The following is a 20,961-nucleotide window of genomic DNA, read 5'->3' as shown; positions in this document are numbered from 1 at the left end:
TCTCTCTCTCTCTCTCCCCATCTGCAATATGGGAGATAATAGCACTTTAGAGGGTTGTTGCAAGCATGACAGCTAGATAACACACATGAAGTTCTTTGGGCATCTGAAAGCTCTATACTTGTGTTTTATTACTTACACCAAGTATTATTATTATTTACACATTTGCAATGCATCTTCTGCAATTAAATGTAATTTCCAAAGAACGCCAATTGTGCAATGATACTGTTTTAAAACACAGTTTGGATGAGTGTTGTTTAACTACTCTCGAACAAATCTTCAAACATGCTACCAAGATGTTCTATTGGGATTTCACTGTTTGTTCCGATCAGTAAATATGTCAATACTGAAGCATGAGCACATGATGTATGGGAGAAATTACACAACCCTAAGAGCAAACAGATAGAAGTCAACAAGTCATGAAGCAAAACACATGTATGCCTGACATGACCTTAAACGAATCTTAAGTAAGCCTATGTTTGCAAAAAGCAAAATAGGTTTCATCCAAATAAACCCATAAAAACAAATGCACTTTATGTATGTACTCATAGCCTGTCTCATTTCATGCTCTAATCGGTTTACGAAGTATAAAATTGTGTAGAATCAAACACCTAAAAACCAGGCCTTTTTTCCAGCTGGAACTTGCCAGAACTCAGTTCTGGTATCTCTTAGGCGGGCACCATTGCCATTATAAGAGAACAAGGGAGGTGTTCATGGTGAATTCCAGCACCCCTTTTTCTAGAAAAATAACACTGCTTAAAACAAAGATAATCCCTTGAAGGTGTTCCTAAATTATCTGGAGAGCTGTATTGGGAAAAACCCCCAAATGTTGAAATTATGATTACTGTGTTATTGGCAGTAAAAATGTTTATAGTTTACTATCGGGGAGATGATATGAGTTTTACTCAACTAACATCTGCTTAGGGAACTACTTCTGGGTCACAGAGGATACGTGCTCCTGACTGTCAAAAGCAGTAGCTCCCAGTCTCCACCTTTCTCCTCACCCTATAAGGTCTTCTAAAGCAAAATGCAGTATGTTGCTTTGCAAATGTCCCTCTCCCTGTTGTCAATGAAGTGAAGGTGAAGAAGCTTGCAGAGTGATGGTGTCATGTCACAGGTTTTGTATGAGCACAATCCAAAGATCTGCTGCAGCTTTGAGTTTGTATTGGAGGCTTCCCCAGAAGTCTCTCCCAGTCCAAAAACGGTTGTAGTTGTCATTCCAGTTGGTAAAGGGTGCTTTGAGCCACTGAGGCAACAGGACACTAGACTGGATGGGCCTGGAAACATATCCCCTTATTTTCTGTGCCTTCATCTCTGCTATTTATGCAACTAGCAGACCCTGTGTAACAGTTCTTGTCATTTATGTAATAATAATAATAATAATAATAATAATAATAATAATAATAATAATAAACATAGAAGTAAAAGAGGGACAATGGCTGTTTTTCAAACAATGAAAGATGGATCTGAAAGCCAAATATGGAAATATCACTGTTATTCACCAAATTGCAGTCTAAAATAACATCAAGTTGGATATGCTGTGGTCTCAATTTAATTGCCTTTCAGAAAACAAAAAATAACTCTTTAAAGTTTATGGAGCAACTGGGTTCATGCTAATGTCAGCAATGAGCCTTAATTCTCCTCTTTTTACTAATAATTCCTCCTCTAGAAAAAGGAGTATTTTTCAACTTTGAAAGATGTCAGGCTAGAGCAAGCAAAGCGATATGCTTATTTCTCCTCATAGACTGATACGGTCAATTTAAGAAAGGAAAATTCCACTTTGGGTGCTAATCTGTCATATCTTTTAAGGTGTGCAAAAAACTTCAAGAAAGTTGATGGCCCAGCAGGGTTGGTTTATAAAACCCAATGAATAATTCTGTTCACCCATCTTGAAATGACAGAAAGGGTTGACCAGCTCTTGTAAACATTTACATATTCCTCTCAGTTTAAATAAAAATCTAATTTGAGCCCCCAGCTTTGAAGTAGAGTTCAAAGCCCCATCACCTCTGAGATCTCTGGAAAAGCAACTGGCTCTCACAAGCATGCAAATATGTTGCTACACAGGGAACAGAGCCATCCTGCAAACCTGGGGATTTGGCTGGAAGCCTTGAAGCATTTTCTGGCACTCCTGGCTGAGGTAAAAACAGAAAAAAAGCTCTCCCAAACTTCCAGTTGTTTAGAACCTGAAAAATAAGCCACAGAGGAGCACAACACATTCATATATTCCCTATTTACCAGTCTCTGTTTCCTGGAACCTGTAGTTGGTAAAACATAGAAAGGTGCTTTAAACTGAGCCAGCCCTTAAAGGTAAAGGTAAAGGGACCCCTGACCATTAGGTCCAGTTGCGGATGACTCTGGGGTTGCGGCGCTCATCTTGCTTTACTGGCTGAGGGAGCCGGCGTACAGCTTCCGGGTCATGTGGCCAGCATGACTAAGCAGCTTCTGGCGAACCAGAGCAGCGCACGGAAATGCAGTTTACCTTCCCGCCGGAGTGGTACCTATTTATCTACTTGCACTTTGACGTGCTTTCGAACTGCTAGGTTGGCAGGAGCAGGGACCGAGAAACGGGAGCTCACCCCGTTGCGGGGATTCGAACCTGCTGACCTTCTGATCGGCAAGTCCTAGCCTCTGTGTTTTAACCCACAGTGCCACCCATGTCCTGAGCCAGCCCCACAGCACCATCTAATTCAGTACTGCCTATACTGACAGGCAGACTCTCTCCTGAGTTTCAGACAGCGAGTCTTTCCTAACCCTACCGGGAGTTGCTGGCAGTTGAACCTGTGCTCTTGCAGGACCAGGCATCGGGCTTCGCATACCCAAACCCATATGAATAAGAGACCAAAGAGACTGGTTTTGGTTCAAAACAGGCCACAGCTTTATTAAATACAGATGAAAGAGGTCTGGCTTCCACATGGGGTAATCAAAATACTTCTGGCCCACCGGCTGGAAGTGACGCGTGGTCAATCCAGGCGGGATTTCTAAGACCTACATCAAATAGGGTGACCCCAGCAGCTACCGCCATCTAGGGGAGTGCCGCTGGCCCCACCTGGGTGCTTCGACATGGCCACTCCCCCCAGATCCTTTTAATGGGATACCCCAGCGTTTGGATGGGCAGGCGGAGACTGCAGCCTACAAAGGATTGCCCCAGTGCCCAACCAGTTGTGACGATTGCTATGAGGTAGGCAAAAGCCACTGGGTCAGAGCCAATAAGCCCAGTGGGCAAATTCCTACCTGGCCCATAAAGAATGGCGACCAACGTAGCCACAGCAAAGTCATTGACTATCAGCTTAAACCGAGGGTGGGTGGACGGGGAAACCCGATGGAGGAACCAACAGTCAGTGCCCCAGGTGTAGGCTACTTAAATGGGCAAGGGGCAGATCTGAGGAAAGCTTACCTGCTCCGTCAGCTCTGCCCCCTGGCACAGCCCAAGTCCCAGCCTGCATCCCCATTTGCCAAAGTAGGGTGCAGGCTAGGATCTGGTTCCAGATAGGCAGTGGGGCCTATCAGGAAGGGCACTGAAGTCCCAGCTCCCTCATCAGGCCCCAGTGAAGCCTCTTCCGTCCCACAACGGCGCCACACCAAGAGGGGTGAATGGATTTATGAATGGCAAGCAGCTGATGTAGAAACAGAAGAGAAAACTATTGTGCACAAGCATGCACTAGATTATGCCAGATTTCAGCCCCAACCAGAACATGATGCCTTGGGCTGATGGGAACTGTAGTTCAACACATTTTGGGAGGGGGTACCAGGTTGGTGTGAGAAGAGAAGACTCCCTGGAAAAGACCCTGGTGTTGGGAAAGATGGAGGGCACAAGGAGAAGGGGACGACAGAGGACGAGATGGTTGGATAGTGTTCTCGAAGCTACCAGCATGAGTTTGACCAAACTGCGGGAGGCAGTGCAAGACAGAAGTGCCTGGCATGCTCTGGTCCATGGGGTCACGAAGAGTCGGACACGACTAAATGACTAAACAACAACAACAACAACCAGGTTGGTGAAGGCTGGCGTAGGATGGCTTAGTCTGTTGGATGATATCATTTCTTTGTGACTCCCATCACTGATTCACATCATTTGCTGCTGCTGCTGCTGCTGGGGGCAGGAAGGAGCCCCATTTGATGATGCATCAAACATGGGTTTAATGATCCTATATGCCAAGATGGAGAAACACAACATGGGAGTGTTGCTTTTGGTGTAAGGCCCATGATTTGTGTAAACTGTAGGTCTACCTGGAGCTTAAGCTTGTAGAAGTATGTGAGCTAAGAAACTGTTTGTTCCTAGAACAGGTCCATACAAGGAAATGCTCGTGAGATATTAATTTGTGGTTCATAAAAACTGACCATCGAGCAGCCCATTCATCATTCCTTAACTTGAGCCATTAAATACCAGGCAATGCAAACATTGGAATTTATCCAGCTACTATTATTGGAAGCTAGATTATAACCTTGTATCAAAGGAGGTGAGGCACAATCAGTTATTTTCCAGATATTGACTGTGCCACCACTGTCTTCAGTTCTGCTCCACAAACATAACAATAATAATGTTTGTTCATATCTACAACAATATTGAAATGTGTTCACACTGTTCCCTTTTAATACAATCGGAGGCTGTCCTGTGCTTTTACCTTCCGTGACACACCTTGCTTACCTCACTAGAGATACATGCTTTTCAAAAGAAAAATACTGTCTGAAACAAATATGAGGCAGGCATCTTACAAACCTCTCAGGGCTTTCTCTACAGTGCATATGTCGTATGTCTGTTGAACTGGGCACTGCAAACCACTAGATATCTAAGGCCATGTTTCCGCAGAAAAACTTACATCTGTAGAGAATATTTTCCAAATTCTTATTCTGGGGCTGTCAGTATTCAGTAATTCTAATGGAATTTCAAAGGTGAAATTGACATCCAGGGGGATTTCCGAAAGGCAACGCTTTGTCCTGGATCTTAGGCAAGTCAATTGAAAAATTGTGGTTTGTGGCATTTTTGTAAAAATAATAACAACAACTTTGGGGATTGTCTAAAAGAAGCTTAATAACTTTCTGGTTTTTCTATATATATATAAAAAAGGCTCAACAACTTTTGAGTTGTCCACAGGGTGTAATATGACAACTCTATACAATAATTTGTGGTGTTATAGCATCCTGAAATCTGCCCAAGATTTCAAGCTTACATGCTCTTGTCAGCTTTTATGACAAATTAACAAGTTTTGGATCTGCTAAAATGGATTTATTGTTTGTAGCATGCATTATGTTGCGGTTACTGCTTCCAAACAACATCTCTGACCATTAGCTCTTATGACCAGCCTCACTGCCAGTGGGTGGCCAGGCCAGGCTCTGGCCAACAGCTCCAGTGGCTCAGAAGGGCTCCTCACCAGGCTGCTCCAACTGTGCTCCCTTACCATCTTCCTTGCTGGGCCCTGGGCAGCTGTTTTAGCATTGCTTCTTCCGGGTGGGAGTTAAGCTCAGCTCCCATCCAAAGTAGCTGCCCACTACGCATTTAAATTTGATCAAAATACATTGCCTCGCCCCATAGATCTATGAAAATATAGATAGATTTCATATAGATGTCTATGAAATCTATATGGGCCAGGACATTGCATTTGGGGTAAATTAAATTGGCAGGTGGCCATCACAGATGAGAAGTGAGCTTGGTTCTCCATTCAAAACCAGGAGACCTGCCTGCAATTTGTTCCAACGGTTACCTGGGAGCAAGGAGGGTGATTAAGTGGTGTTGCCATAAGGGGGAAAGCAGCGGAGTGTGTGTGCCGACTCACTGTGTGATAGTAACAGTTCATTAGTTTCATAATTTAAAGGGGGATAATTCAGTGCTGTTCAGCATTCAATCATATGCATACCTCTTTCAGAGAAAGCTCCATGCATGGAAGTTACTTCAGAACAAACATGCATAACTTTATAAAGCACATATTAAGTCCCATTGAGTTCAAAGAGAGAATTAAGCATGTGCTTAATTCCCCCCCCCCATGAAATCAATGGGATGTAAATATGCTTTACTTTGGCAGGGTTTGTGCTCACAATCTGTATCTGCCAAGTTTCTGGACTCTCTATATCCTGTCCACGCCCTGAAAATCATCAAGCAGAAGTTCTGCATGCAACTCCTGATACAAATGAAACATTTTAAAGAAAAATTCAAAGTCCTGGAAACCATGAATTTTAGTTTTTGTGACAGAACTAGTGGTGGTAATTCTGACTGGTAGTTGCTATATTTTTCACTAAACAGTGGACACAAAATGTTGGAAGCCAACATTTAGTTATTTTTTAAATCTAGACAGAGTGGTGATGCCAGAACTGTGGGTAAGGGATGGCAACTGCCTGTCAAGTGGGTTAGGGAAGCCTGCGTGTCTCCCTCTTAAATATTGCAGGTTTCTTTTCTGAAGGATGCAAAAATATTTTTAAAAATGCAAACATGAGAGGAAAGGCGGTGTCCTCAAATACATCATCTGGGAAAGCGTTTCTGCATGACTCTCAGTAAGGTACCTGTATTTATTACAATATCCAAACAACTTTCCAAGCCAGGCATCTATTATATATGGCAGCCTGTTTAAATGAGAAAAATCACTCTCCACAAATTCTGCTGAACCACCAGCAGAGACTTTATTTCAGTGATGGAAACACAACCCCAGTAAATTGCATATTTATAACTTTGGAGGCTGAAAAGTGTTGAGGAAATAGGAAACTGAACGACCAAATTAAATTTGCAAAGTTAACCTATGGAGGGTGTTTGGGGAGGGGGAAAGATTCAGAGGGAGAGTGTACAATTACTTAAGTTAGTCAATACACCCCTATTAATGTCAGCAGAACTTGCTTGCTCCTAAAAGCCATTCAACCATCTTTGCACATGTGGTGGTGCTTTCCTAGGGAGCCATGAATTTAGTAGCAGTCGGAAATACATCCTCCTCCATGTTATGACCCCAAGTCCAAGCAAGCCACCTGGCCACTGACACAGAAGGCAGGGGACAAATTGGGTCAGGAAAGCAAGGGGTTGTAGACTTTCAGGCCAGGGCTCTAACACCAAGCCTGCACCCTCAAAACCAGGGTCACCTTGAGGCCAGGACCTCCAGAGACTGCAGCTGCTGAGCCCAATTTTGCTGAGGAGTCTCACTGCATATCCTCACCCCATGGGCTTCACAATGCAGAGCCCACTTGTCAGTGCCAGAAACATGCTCTGAACCAGTGTGAAAGGGCAATAGAGCGCAGGCCAGAGCGCTACCTCTTTAAAGCATTCCACTCCGCAGCAAAGAGACAGAACCTGGAAGGTTTACTTAGGGATACATAAGTGCTCAGCTTGGCTCCAGACCACAGGTGCATTCGCTTTAGCTGCTTGAAGCACAGCATGGTCATTTCCCCCAGCAGCATTTCAAGCTACATTTGCAGGGATGTCTTCACCTGATACACATTACTTTTTTTTTTTGTTTCATCGCCTCTCCAACCCTCCTGGAACTCCTATTCTTTAAGATATCGTCTCTGCTTGCACACTCATCTTCACCTGTGCAGTGACTGTTAGGGTACATTCACATTGCCATTTACTCTGCATCCTGTTTCCAAATTGGACTGAAGGTGTTTTTTTGTTGTTGTTGTTTTGAAATTATAAAACACCTTTTCTTTATTAGTGCTGCTGGAAAAGGCACACCACCTGAGGACATTGGCTGAGGTGAGCCTTTGCTTTTCAGGGAATCCTCTTAAGGGATTTTGACATTAGAGTTTTGGCTCTCAGAACTCCATGGTGAATGTCAGGGTAGTATCAGCCATCTTTCTTTGGTAGTCTTCATTGAACCACTCATTCTGAGCCACCGTGAAGTCCCCAGCTGTCCCTTTCCTCATGAATGGGGAAATGGACAGGTCCATGACCGAGAGGGGCACACCAGCCCGGTTGGCCATGGGGTTGTCTTTCATGGCTTCGAAGGAAGTGTGGCGGACAATTTTGTCCACGGTCGCCTCATCTAGTTGCTTCCCTATGAATTGCATCACCTTCTGGATCTCACGCTTTGGGTCCTTTTTTATGTCTTCATAGAAGAGGGAAAAAATGCATCCAGCAACAATATTTGTTGAGGAACGATAAGATCTATATGGATTGTGGCTAATGTTGCGTGAATGCATTGGGTGCAGGCTAAGTGGCAATGTGAACATATCCCACCTTTGAGTAAGTTGCCTGCTTGAAGCTCTCTGAGGTTCTGCAACTCCAGCATGGCTTGATTGCCTGGCTTTTGCTGGGCCTGACCCCTGCCACTGACTTCTTTGCCCCATAGGCTCACACTCATAGTCAAAATAGGACATCCCATGTTCTTTTAAGGAGCTTTGAAAAAATATAACAGAACAAACATAAGATATACAATCTACTTCTTCTGAATAATCCCATCACTGACATAAAGTATGTGTTGTCTGTCTGGGTGTGAATAGGTTGTAGATTGCACTGGACTAATCCGCTGAATGGAACTCTCGTGCAAAATCTGAAAAAAGTTCAAAGACAGCAAGCAAGGTGCACCCTGTGTATATACACTGTGTCTCTTTTTGTTTCAAATGTTCACAGGAGTTCACAAGGGGCCTCAAGTTTAAGCAATTTCTATAAAATCAAAACAAGTGCAGTCATGCACTCCATTAAAAAAAATCTGCTAGTCCTATTAAATCACTTTGGACTTCTCCCAGAATTTAGATGTTTTGCCACGAGGAAGGTTCCTTCCCAATTTGTTTCAAATTTTGGATGGTTTGAGGGTGGCAATTTCTGTCAAGCTCAAAAACTAACATACGGTACTTGTAGAATAGCACCACCTTCTGTTTCGTCATGTAACTGTGAAGATACAGAAGAAGAAAACAGAGGTGAGTGACCTATAATTTTTTAACCCTATTCAATTACATTGCACAAGGAAGGTGTTAAAACAGTGTGTGTGTAACATCACATTCCTCACTGCTCTTTATTACGTGTTGCTGAAACTAGTCTTAAAGCACTGTTGGCTCAGCGACTATGGTTTTGTAAAGATGGAACAACCATGACTCTAGGAACTGAGCTTTGCCTGTCTAGGTTTGCAATGGGAGAAGTCAAGTGGCAACAATTAGCTCCACACACACACAGCTTCTGCCCAGTCTGGATTACAGAACCCAGACTTTATGGTTTAGCTGTCATTGTCTCTACGGATGCAAACAAAAGTACCATTGAGTTGAGTGGGGATTACACCCACATAGCTGTGCACAGGATTATGACATTCTCCCCTTGTACTCTTGCAGGAAGGAAAAGAAAATGAAGTTGTTGCTGCCACAATCAATCAATTGAGTCCGCCAAGGTTGGTGTTACTTTTGTGAAGAATATATTTGTCATTTCCTCTGGCAGTAGTTTCTCTCTAGAAGACGGATGCTGAAGCAAGGGGCAAACTGATCCTTTGGAAATGTATGCATGGTAACTGAGGGCTGCCCAGATTGATGGATGGAGGAGAGGGACAGGGTGACAGCTTCTTTGTCTTTCTCATTCCATAGAGAACACAGCAACAGCTTCCATGGTGTCCAAGGCTGCAATCCTGTGCAGTCACATGGGACTTAGTGGGATATTCTTATGCATAAGCATGCATGCAGTCAGACTGATTATGTGTTGTGGAAGGAAAAAGATGTACTGCCCAAGCCCCAATTTCAGGCTGTTAGTAACATTAGTAAAGCCTTGCATATAACCAGTGATTTTTTAAAAAAGAAGAAGTTTAGGGGTACTCTCATTTTCTTACTCATATTGAAAAACCGCCCCTCAATGAGACCAAACTTAGATTCACAAAATGTTTAGGGGTATGCGTACCCCTACTTCCCCGCAGAAAAAAGCCTTGCCTATAACTGTTCCTTTGAGATATGGCTGCGTATAAATTATACTTCACTCTAAATTGATTCTGCCTTATTCTGCAGTGTGTCCCTTTGAAAACAGATGAAGGCAGTTCCAGCCATCAGAGGGGTGTCCACACCTGTCCAATGACATTGTGGATGGGCATATATGAAGACCACAATCACCATATGAACAAAAGGTGATGTGGAAACAGCAAGATAAGACTGGATAGAATTATGAACTCTGTTTGGACTGATTTGGACTGATTTGGACATTAACGCAGTAGCAAGAAGGTGATCAGAATCCCCCTTCGGTTCTTGAAATATGGGTCCCCTCAACAAAATTTAATTGTAATTCGGAATTTATGTGATGTGATTTAATTTGATTTGATTGGCCGGTTAATAAAAATTATTTTTTTAAAAAAAGAAGAAGACCACAATCACCACATCCTTCTTCATTCACCTGGGGCATATGCAGGATGGGAAAGTTGTGGATAAGCTAACCAACTGGAGTGTTTTCAAATAGGTATCAAGCAACCCCACCCACCTTTGTGGACAACAGGATCTAGAATCAATCTAGAGGATGAACATTAATCATCTGGACTGATGAAAAACTACATTTTTTGTGCTACAAATGGGTTAGTGTGTACACAGCCTCAGTTGCCACATCTCAGTGTGAAATGTATAATTTACCACCAGGTTGGAGAGAGACTGTTCACATTGTTAATAGCACTGAATGACAGACCCCCTGCAAAGATTTGTCTTTCTGCTGGAAATTCTAAGGCGGAACCTGTTTTGCTAAATAAATCAGTTGTTGCAGCTGAATAAACACTGCCTGAGTTCCTCAAACTGAACTCAACTTGATGCAATGCTGCATATAATAGCATTGTGCAGCTGTGGACAGACCACCTGCTGTGTAAACTGAGAGTTATTTATTAGGCAGATTAAAAAGGTAAAGGTAAAGGTACCCCTGCCCGTACGGGCCAGTCTTGACAGACTCTAGGGTTGTGCGCCTATCTCACTCTATAGGCCGGGGGCCAGCGCTGTCCGGAGACACTTCCAGGTCACGTGGCCAGCATGACAAAGCCGCATCTGGCGAGCCAGCGCAGCACACGGAACGCCGTTTACCTTCCCGCTGGTAAGCGGTCCCTATTTATCTACTTGCACCCGAGGGTGCTTTCGAACTGCTAGGTTGGCAGGCGCTGGGACCGAACGACGGGAGCGCACCCCGCCGCAGGGATTCGAACTGCCGACCTTTCGATCTGCAAGTCCTAGGTGCTGAGGCTTTAACCCACAGCGCCACCCGCATCCCATATTAGGCAGATTACTTTTCCCTAAATCTCCATGGGGAGAAAAATTACCATTACATTGCAATCTTACCCACGTCTAAGTCAGAAGTAAGTACCATTGAATTCAGTGGGGCTTACTCCCAGGTAAGTAGGGCTATGATGACTACGGAGCCTCACCAATGTGTATATCATTTATCTTTGTCTCTATGACCTTTTTAAGACCCCCTCCATCTATTAAGTAATTACTTTTCAGGAGAATACAAAGGAAGCTACCACACACTTGTCCACACACTAATATATATACCACTTGATTGTAAAAAGCAGTTTACAAAAAGAATAGTTGTTATTATTGATTTAAAACATCATTCCCGTAAGCTGCACCTGGAATAAGGGTAATTACTATTACACTTGTGCCTGCAGTACACACTGTTTCATTTTATACAGAAAAGGTCTGATTTTTCTCCCAATCATGTGCTGCCCCTCTGTGGAAAATTGGTGTGCATGCATACATTATTCTGTGTCCTTTCCAACTTTTGTCATTCTGCTCTGTGCTCTTTCTAGCTTGGTATTTATAATTTTGTGGAATGCATTGAAGTCTGGATGCACCACTGATATTGGCAGGGACATACGGTACCTATCTTATTCCTAATACATTTCCCTCACGTTGCATCTGCTTCTGCATAGCCATAGCGCATTGAACAAACATTTTGAGGAAGCAATCCATGAGGACTTCATGCTCCGTGGTTAATGTCCAGTTGAGTAGCCAGATGCCAAAGACAGGAAGAGGAAAATTCAACTGGTGTAGCCTGTCACACAATTAATTGCGCATTGAACATCTCTTTTTTTAAAAAAATAATATTTTATTGTAGTTTTCACAAAATAAGACAAACAGAAAAGAACAGAAAAAAATACATAAGATAACAATTAAAAACAACAATTAAAAACAATTCCATCTTTCAAAACATATCTTGCATTAGCTTGTTTCTTGGACTTCCCCACACCTCCCCCCTTGTATTCCAGTTCAATTGTTAGTTCAGCAAATCCTTTCCCTCTTTACCTTTATCTTAATTTTTGTCATAATATTTTAACTTTACCTTTCCCTCTGTTTAACATTCCATTTTTCCCTAGTATTTCTAACTTTATTGCTAAAAAACCCTTAACTTCAATCCAACCTCATTCCATCATTGAACATCTCCATCAATGTGGAGATTAGGTTGATGCAAAGGAGAACAGCTGTCAAGAGTAGCATGGAAAAGGGGATTTCAGAAAGTGAAGCTTTTGGGACTTTGCAACTTGGCTAACAACATCTGGGGCCAGGCAGAATAAACCCGCACCTAACAAAAGCCCCTCCTCCTACACAATGATTGCCGCCAATCATTTCGACACATGATTTCGCTCACTCAGGGCCGGCCCTAACATTAAGCAAGAGTGGGCAACTGGGGTGAGGCAACTGCGCAAAGCGAACACTTTTGTGCACACAGCGCCACAGGCAATTGTGCATGTCAAGAGTGCAACCTCTCCTACTCTTCCTTTTAAAAATTCATTTATTTATTAGCGAATCCTGCTCCTCCTATACATGCTTACTCAACGATAGCCTCCACCTAAATCTTAACAGCAGTGAACACCTAAGTGTGACGAAATCAGGCCAGGGGTATTCAAGGCCCTGCGCAGGCGCAGACGGGAGGCGCCTAAAGTGACGGTTATGACTTCGCTGCACGCGCAGCCCGAGAAGGCGCCTGCGCAGTTGGGGAGATAAAAGGACAGGCCGACTTGCGGCGGGGCGGGGCCCGAGCGACGCGAGGCTGTGACGCTGCACGTCGGGCGGGCGTCCTCTTGGCCGGCGGTCACCGGCTGGCCGCCCTCTGCAGCGGCGTCGAGTCCTCCTCGGAGCCTTGGCGATGGAGTACATGGACCGCTCGGCGCGCTTCTTGCGCCCTTACCTGGTGCGCGACGCGGCGCGGAGGACGATGCCTTTGGGGCTGCTGGGCCTCATGCTGGGCGGCTGCGTCATCAAGGAGTGGGCGCCGCTGCCGGAGACCTACATGAGCAACAAGCGCAACCTGCTTAACATGTGAGGGGATGTGAGGAGGAGGGGCCTGGCGTTGATTGACAGGGAAGGGAGGGGGCTGAGAGGATGGGGCAGCTTGACATGGGGGTACTTTAACCGCGGTGGGGGGGGGGGAATCTGAAGGGAGGGCAGGGGGCGTATCTTACCAGGAGCTGTTGCATGAGGAGGTTGTTGCCCTTCTGCAAATAAGGGTGAGACCCTGTCAGAAAAAGCGGCTTTTGTTTACTGGGGTTTGATTTTATTAGGGCGAGTAGCCATGTAGCCAGCAGTGAAGCAAAAACCAATAAATGCAGTAACCGCTTGCCTAATCCCAGATGTGGAGAAAGCGTGCTGTCTTGATTAAACGGATTATCTTTCTAGGTGTGGCAGGAGCCAGTAATTTTCGTGATGGTAGTGGATTCTCTCCTGGCCACGTGCATTTAGGAAGCTGAGTCCATCTAGCGCAGGGGTCTGCAACCTTTAAGACAAAAAGAGCCACTTGGACCCGTTTCCGAAGGGGAAAAAAAACTGGGAGCCACAAAACCATTGCGACATTTAAAACAAATATATCTCCGGAGCCGCGATCTGACAGCGGGCGGGAAGGTGACGTCGGGACGGTGCGTGACTAACGCATGCACCACCCCCATGCGACGTCACAGCCAGTACAGCGCCCACCACAGTGGGGAGTGTCGGGGCGTACAATGCGCCTCCTCCCCTTGCCCCGGAGCCGCGGCAAAGGTGTAAAAGAGCCACATGCGGCTCCGGAGCCGCAGGTTGCTGACCCCTGATCTAGTGCATCCATGGCTGGGGGGACTTTGGCCCTCCAGATGTTGTAGCCCAGCAACATCCAGGGTTTCCTTTTCAGTAGCTCTCCAGGTTTTGGACAAGGGTCTTTTCCAGCCCCACCTGGAGATGGTGCAGATTGAACCTGGGAACTTCTGCATGCATGTTCTCTGCCACTAAACTCCAGCCCAAATTTAGAAGCATTAGCTGGGATGCTGGACCCTCTTGCATATGTCCCTCTTGCTGCAGGTCATTCTTGATCTGTTTCTCAGCTTGCTCCTCTTAGATACATTTAGCTTCCTTTGAACTAATTTAATTTCTGAGAAATAGTTCATTTTGAATTTTCAGATTTCAATAAATACATTCTATTGCATTTTATTGTGCTAGCCAAAGGCCATGGCAACATCTAAAGAAAGGAAAGGAAAGGAAAACAACAACAACATAACATTCACTACATATGCAGTAAAACCATGGTCAGTTTTCAAATTAAACAGGGCACTTCGATTTTTGAGGCTGTTTACAACTTGCACCTATACCAAATATGATAGTTTTGTGGCCACTCAAGAGTTTTTTAAGGCTTATACCAGATCCTGGACACTACTTTAGTGCCTCTTGTGTGGAAGGATCCATAAGTGTTTGGTACAAGTCTTGTCCAGAAGATTATGATAATTAACTAGAATGGATTTGGCAATATGCAGATGTTATAATTTTGTAACTTCTCTGAGCACATCTCTCTTACCTCCCTGGAGCTTAGAATATTTCTTTTCAATTTCTCCCTGGCAGGTATTTTGTTAAAGTTGCCTGGGCCTGGACCCTTTGTCTGCTGCTGCCTTTTATCGGCATCACTACCTACCACGTCACCCGGAGCGTTGCGGTGGTGGTTCGACGTCTCAGTGCTTTGCTGGTTGGCACTGCCATTTGGTATTCATGCACTGGGGTGTTCCTGTACATTGAAGACCTCACAGGCAGCTGCTACAAATCTGTGGCCCTTGATGTACCGCTGCAGGAACATCCCAACAAACTACAGTGCCTAAAAGCTGGTGGCTTCTGGAATGGCTTTGACATCTCGGGACACTCCTTCCTTCTCTCATACTGTGCCCTGATTACGATAGAGGAGATGGCTGTGTTGCACATTGTGAACATCTCCCAGAACTCCAGAATGCACACTGTGGTAAATGGCTTTTTCCTGGCCCTGAGTTTCTTGACCATGATTTGGTTGTGGATGTTTTTTACCACGGCTGTGTATTTCCATGACTTCTCCCAAAAGTTATTTGGCACGTTGGCGGGTCTCTTGGCTTGGTATGGAACATACAGGTACTGGTACCTAACTCCTTTGTCTCCTGGACTTCCTCCGGAAAGAACTAGTTGGAGTTCCCGAAAGTCCAACCGTAGCCTATAAAAAAAGAGTGCCTATGAGTCAGATTTTGTTTTAAAGAAAATTGTTTGCTTGATAACTAATTTTTAAAATAATTATTTTCAGTATATTTAAAGGGAGGAGTTGAAGACAAAATATTTTTTGATTCTGTGTAGAGGTTTGGATTTATTTCCTCATAAAAGAAGGCTGCTGTTGGAGTCCTACTAATCATATGGCAGTTAACCTTTTTCACTAATTCAATGACAGCATTAGTGATTGTGTTGGCAATGAAGTCTAAATTCCTTTAACTGGTGGGGCAGGGGAATGCATTCTCAAGGTTGGTTCGTTGGCTATGGAAGAAGCTAACATCTTACACTACACAAAAACATAGAACTTGTTAGAAAAATATTAACAAACAGCAAGGGAGAAACCATTGTTGGTTTGGGCAGATTACTGGCTAATGGAGCTCCCTGGACCTGTCCTGGTCATGGCACACCACAATTTTATTTTTTATCATTGCTGTTATGCCTCTAAGTCAAGGATAGCTTGATGCAGACAAAGCTTTCTGTTAGTAGCTCCCTGAACCAATATGTTAGGGTAAGGGAGGGCTCTCTGCTGAGTCAGTGATAGTTCGAGCCACTTGTGGATTAACAATACAGAAATGCGGCTATACAACAACTCTTAATTCTGTGAATAATCATCTGTTCCAACTGTTAGATGCTTTTAGTCTCCAGTTCTGCCGAAGCATCCTTTCAGACTACCACAAAATGCATTTCCAGATCATTTTCTTTAGACAAAACAGCTTGCATAATCCAACCGTTGTGTTGGAATTTATTTTTTCCATGTAATTAAAAGCCTTTGAGTATCTTGACATTTACTACAGTAGCAATGTAATATCCTTGATTATTGCAACACACTTTATATTAGTAAAGCAGGGTGTTGGCTGCAAGATTGCTGCACTCACATTCTTCCCTCTTGCCTTAATCTGTTTGATGCTGTAAGATGTCCACAGTCTGCAGTAGAAAGGCAGTTTGTTCTTTTATGGGGACTAATGTTCTTTTTATATTGATTCCATCAGCCGCTTCTTGGCATTGGGGAAAATTTATAGATGATCTTGTTTCAAATGAAATTTTGTAGGTGCTTTATCTGTCCCCCACCCCTCAATGACACTAACTTTAAGACACAATCTACTTTTACATAGTTTTACTACATTGCTTGCTTCAGCTCTGTGACTTGGCTGTCTGCTTTGAAGAAGAAATGCAATTAATTTTAATTCTGTTTTTAAACAAACAAACAAACTTGCATCTTAGCAAATGGTACTGCTTTGTACGTTAATACCCAGAGGTCTACTATCCTTCTGGACCAAAGTTTGCAGTCCTGCAATGGAATTTTCAAGAAGTGTTTTGAATCTTGATATTAAGTATATGATGTTTAAGCTACTTAAGGTGGTATACTTAACACTAACAGCTCAATCCTAAACAAATTTACTTACTTTGTAAGTAGCTTCTTTTTTCCAGTACCCGCAAGAATAATTAGATGGAAGTTACTCCGGAAGTAATCCAGTGGTGCTTATTTGGATTTTTAGATCCAAAATCCCTTTAGCAGTTTCTGTGCATGAAACTCCAGGATGCTTTAAAAAAATTCTTCCCAAGTTAAAACATGTCTTGCATGAAAGAGCATGTAGAATGCAAATGTACATCTCATTGACTTCTGTGGGGTTGAGATGACTTTTGCAAATATGTCAAATTTAAATGACTTCCAAATGGCAGATTGGGGTTGATACATACCACAGTATTCCCACATCTAAAAGCAGTTTGGAGCCTTCCTCAGTTGTTTGAATATCCATCAATAATAACTTTAATGAATAACTGTAGCAGACAATTAACAGTCAGCAGTTGGACTGAACTAAGATAAAATGACTACAATTCCCCGAAAGAGAATTGAGAGATGGCAGAGATGGCTATCTGATGGCATGTGTCATTTAGAGGACATGGAAGCAGCCTCACTTTATTGTATTTTTAAGTTGTCCTGTGGATCCTCCTGGATCAAACATCAGAGTATAATTCAAATATTAATAAATGTGACTTTGTGCATACATGAAGGGCAATTTCCATGCCTGTGGGAGCCCTTTTTCCCTGCCAGTGTAATCATGGCAACCATTATTGCTATAACCAGTTTAGCAGCCAAGTTCATGCTGACTTTCCACTCAAGGAAATTAGTCTCCTGAGGATGGTTCAAGGCAGCTTGCGGGTGGCAGAAAAGTGCTAAGTGAGAACAGATCCCAAGTATTATTTGTTTCTTTTGTTGGCATCTTGTAAAAGTTCTATAAGCTGTAAGATTCGGTACATTTATTTTTTATGTAATATTAATGTTTTAGTGTTTTGCATTTGTATTATTTTTTTAAAAAGACAGCATGCACTGATATATTTCATTGCTATTATTTATCTGCATGCATTTTATTTGTGTGCATACTTTCTGCTGACTGTATGTGCTAAACATTGTCGGTTGCATGGCTGAGTTTCATTACACACAGCATCAATGTTGGTAGTCAGCAAAAACCCTCCTGTGGTTTATGTTCTCTTTTGTCCTCCATGGAGTAATTATTTGGAATTCACATTCACTTCATATCATATTTTCTTCTTGTCTACTCAGACATGAAGACCTGCTTCAATAGCTATTGACAATGAGCAGAACTATCTAGCAGCCTTCATTATTCATCATTATCTTTAATAAACTGCTATCTCCACTACCATTAAGTAGAAGTGACTAACCTATGGCCCCTGAGATGAGTTGGACTCCAACTCCCATCATCTCTGATAATTGGCCTTGCTTGGCTGAGGCTGATGGAAGTTGGAGTCCAACAGTGAAGGGCTACAGGTTAGCCACCTCTTCATTAAAGCAGCGTCTTCATCATACATTAAAAAATGTTTATGTAGGAGGATTTCATTCCATGTAAAGGATCAGAAGCACTGGAACTAAATATTTTGCTGCATTTCAACCAGCAGCTTGTGCCACAAACAGCTGCTTCTTGTCTTTTTACTGTCTTCAGTGGAAAGCAGGTTTGTGGTCCTGTTGACATTGACTCTATAAAGCTCTGGGTATCTCATAATTTAGGTTCTTTAGTGCAGATTCATGACTTGGAAGTAAACAAACATACGGTACTTGCATTCTGAGTTGTTGTGCCAAAGCACCTTTAAGCTGCCTTTTCTGAATATGACATGAGTTGAGGCTGCATGCAGCTTGTTTGGCTTTTAAAGCCTATTGACAACTGCTGTTATATAGTTCTGATCTATGAAAACAATTTAGAGGTTTTTCCATTGAATTCCTCAGGAGTGGGCTGCATCCTAATTTTGCATGGCTCACATTGACAAATATTTGCTGGTTTGGGAATCTTACCTGGTTTAATCAGCTGAAATATGAACCAGCCTTCAAACCATGGCATCATATCCTGGTTTGTTCCAAAGTGGTTGACCATCGTTTCACTGTTAGAATTGCATAAGAAATTTATTGTTAACTGAAGATTTTGTGGCTTGTTTCCTCCCCTGAAAGGAAGAACAAAGGGGCTACGCACACATTTACAATCCCCATTCACATGTCAGTGTATTAAGCCAAAATAACGATTGGCCAAATGCAGCCATTGTATGCCTAAAATGTAAGTAAGGGATGGGGAACTTGGGACCTTCCACATGTTGGACTACCAGTTCTGTCAGCCTCAGCTAGCATGGCCGATGGTCAGGGATGATGGGAGTTGTAGTCCAGCCACATCTGGAGGTCACCAGTTCCTTATGCCTGATGTAGATCATATTGCTTTTTTAGCTTTTAACAACATGCACAAAATATTCTAAATAAAAAATGGTACTTAAAAAATAACACTATATATAATATATAGATACCTTATTGACAATGTATTAAGTAAGTGCCTATTGCAAACCTTTAAAAGAAAAAAAGTGGATTTTGGAAAGGTCATGCTTGCTTGTATGTAGTCATGAGTAGTAATTACTTCTGATTCTAACCACAATTTGGGACTAGGCCCCAGTGATGTAACTGGGATTTACTTGCAAATGTACACATTCAAGATTGCATCATTAAAAGAGCCATGCCATGAGGTAGGCAGGTCACGTGGTTAGTTTTTGGAGAGGAGCACTGGGGTTCAAATAGTTTTTAAAAAGCTATGGGGAAGTTAGAATGAATTACGTTGAGATTAACTGCTTCTTTGAGCAAAATGTATGGATTTAAATTATCCGGGCATTTTTTGAGAGTGCCCAGCTTTGGTCTAGTTTTAGTGAACATTTGAACAGCCGCATGATGCTGATTCATCTGGGTGCATTCATGTGAAAATTGCTCATTTGGACAAAATGCAGCATCCCAAAAAACACTCCTGTGAATTGTAACGATTGTTGTACCCTCTGCAGATAACTCTGCCTGGATAGTTCAGATGAACAAAACATCTTCATTTGTACGTGAGCCTGGGAGTTGCTTCCGTGCATTGTAACCATTATACTGGAAGTAGTCTTCAGTTTCCTATCTCAAAACAATAGGACAGCATGACAGGCAGCTCTATATAATATAAATTGGGGGGGGGGGAGCTGGTATTCTTCAGGAAGAAGTCGTTCCATTTATACATTATTGCAGAAGACCTGGCATGAGGAAGGAGGTGTGCACTTTTTTCTTGGTTTGCAGACAACCGCCTGATTTGTGAACACACCTAGTCATGGTATATGGAGCTACAGTATTCAGTGGACTGGTGAAATGCTGGATGATTGTTCTCTTGTGTCTTTGCTTGCATTTGAGTCAGATTCCAGCTGGCTTATACTATTCATTATGCTAATAACAATCTCTGGAATTCAAGGGCACTGAACCTTCTGCCCAATGGTCTGTTTCTTTGTAGGAGGAGGGATACTTAATACAATATAATTCTAACCACTGAAGTATAAATAAATTCACCCCAGGATCGGAAGGATTTGACATATTTGGCAAAGCAAAAGGCTGGATTTGAAATGGATTTTTGTTAAAGACCTTGTTGCCGATACCTGTTTTTTTTTTCCTTTTAAAAGAACTGATGTATTTTGAATGGAATGATGGAAACAGAGCAAGTGTAATGGTGACAATACTGGGCAAAAACAACATTGTCTTGTCTCAATAAAGTTAGTTCAGTGTAACTCCTGTCATTTTCATTTGTGCAGAAATTATGAAATGTAAAATTTTTTTTGAGATTGCAAAATATATCCCATATTCTAATAGCAAGCACATTCTCTTGATATTGCTCTTTATGCAGCCAAAATAGCATATTCACTTATAAGAGACATGTTTCACAGTACTGAAGGAACCACAAGTTTTGTAGAAATGCAAACCATCGGGGGGGGGGGGGCCTAAGCGGAAGATGCCCCTCGCACAAGAAAAACCCAACTCTGGACCAAGCGTGTTGAATGGATATGGAATTTCGATTGACTGGATTTGGGACCTGAACATGGCAAGATTTTGTTGGAAGTCCCACTATTTTGCTTCAAATGCAGTTTATTTTGTAAACATGACACTAGATTATATTAAAGGTGTAACACAGTAACATTTCAATGCCTGCAAGCCCAAAAACAATTAAGGAAACTGTGTTGAATTAGTCTTACATGCACATGTTTACTTGGAAATATCAGGTTGCATATTTTGATTGGCTTTAGTTAATTTGGTAGGTA

The 20,961-nt window shown here is 42.7% G+C and overlaps 1 protein-coding gene across 1 annotated transcript; it reads left to right on the top strand.

The window, feature by feature from the left end:
• The first annotated feature begins 12,812 nt into the window (after positions 1-12,812).
• FITM2 (fat storage inducing transmembrane protein 2) lies at positions 12,813-20,433 on the top strand. Its single transcript, XM_083447109.1, has 2 exons — positions 12,813-13,161; positions 14,704-20,433. The coding sequence occupies exons 1-2, from the start codon at positions 12,989-12,991 to the stop codon at positions 15,317-15,319; spliced, it is 789 nt and encodes a 262-aa protein (XP_083303235.1). The 5' UTR covers positions 12,813-12,988; the 3' UTR covers positions 15,320-20,433.
• Positions 20,434-20,961: the final 528 nt, after the last annotated feature.

The sequence above is a fragment of the Podarcis tiliguerta genome, assembly GCF_965153285.1.
Source record: "Podarcis tiliguerta genome assembly, chromosome: 6".
NCBI lineage: Eukaryota > Metazoa > Chordata > Lepidosauria > Squamata > Lacertidae > Podarcis > Podarcis tiliguerta.
Note: the sequence above shows the minus strand (reverse complement) of the source record. Positions and strands in the feature narration are given on the sequence as shown.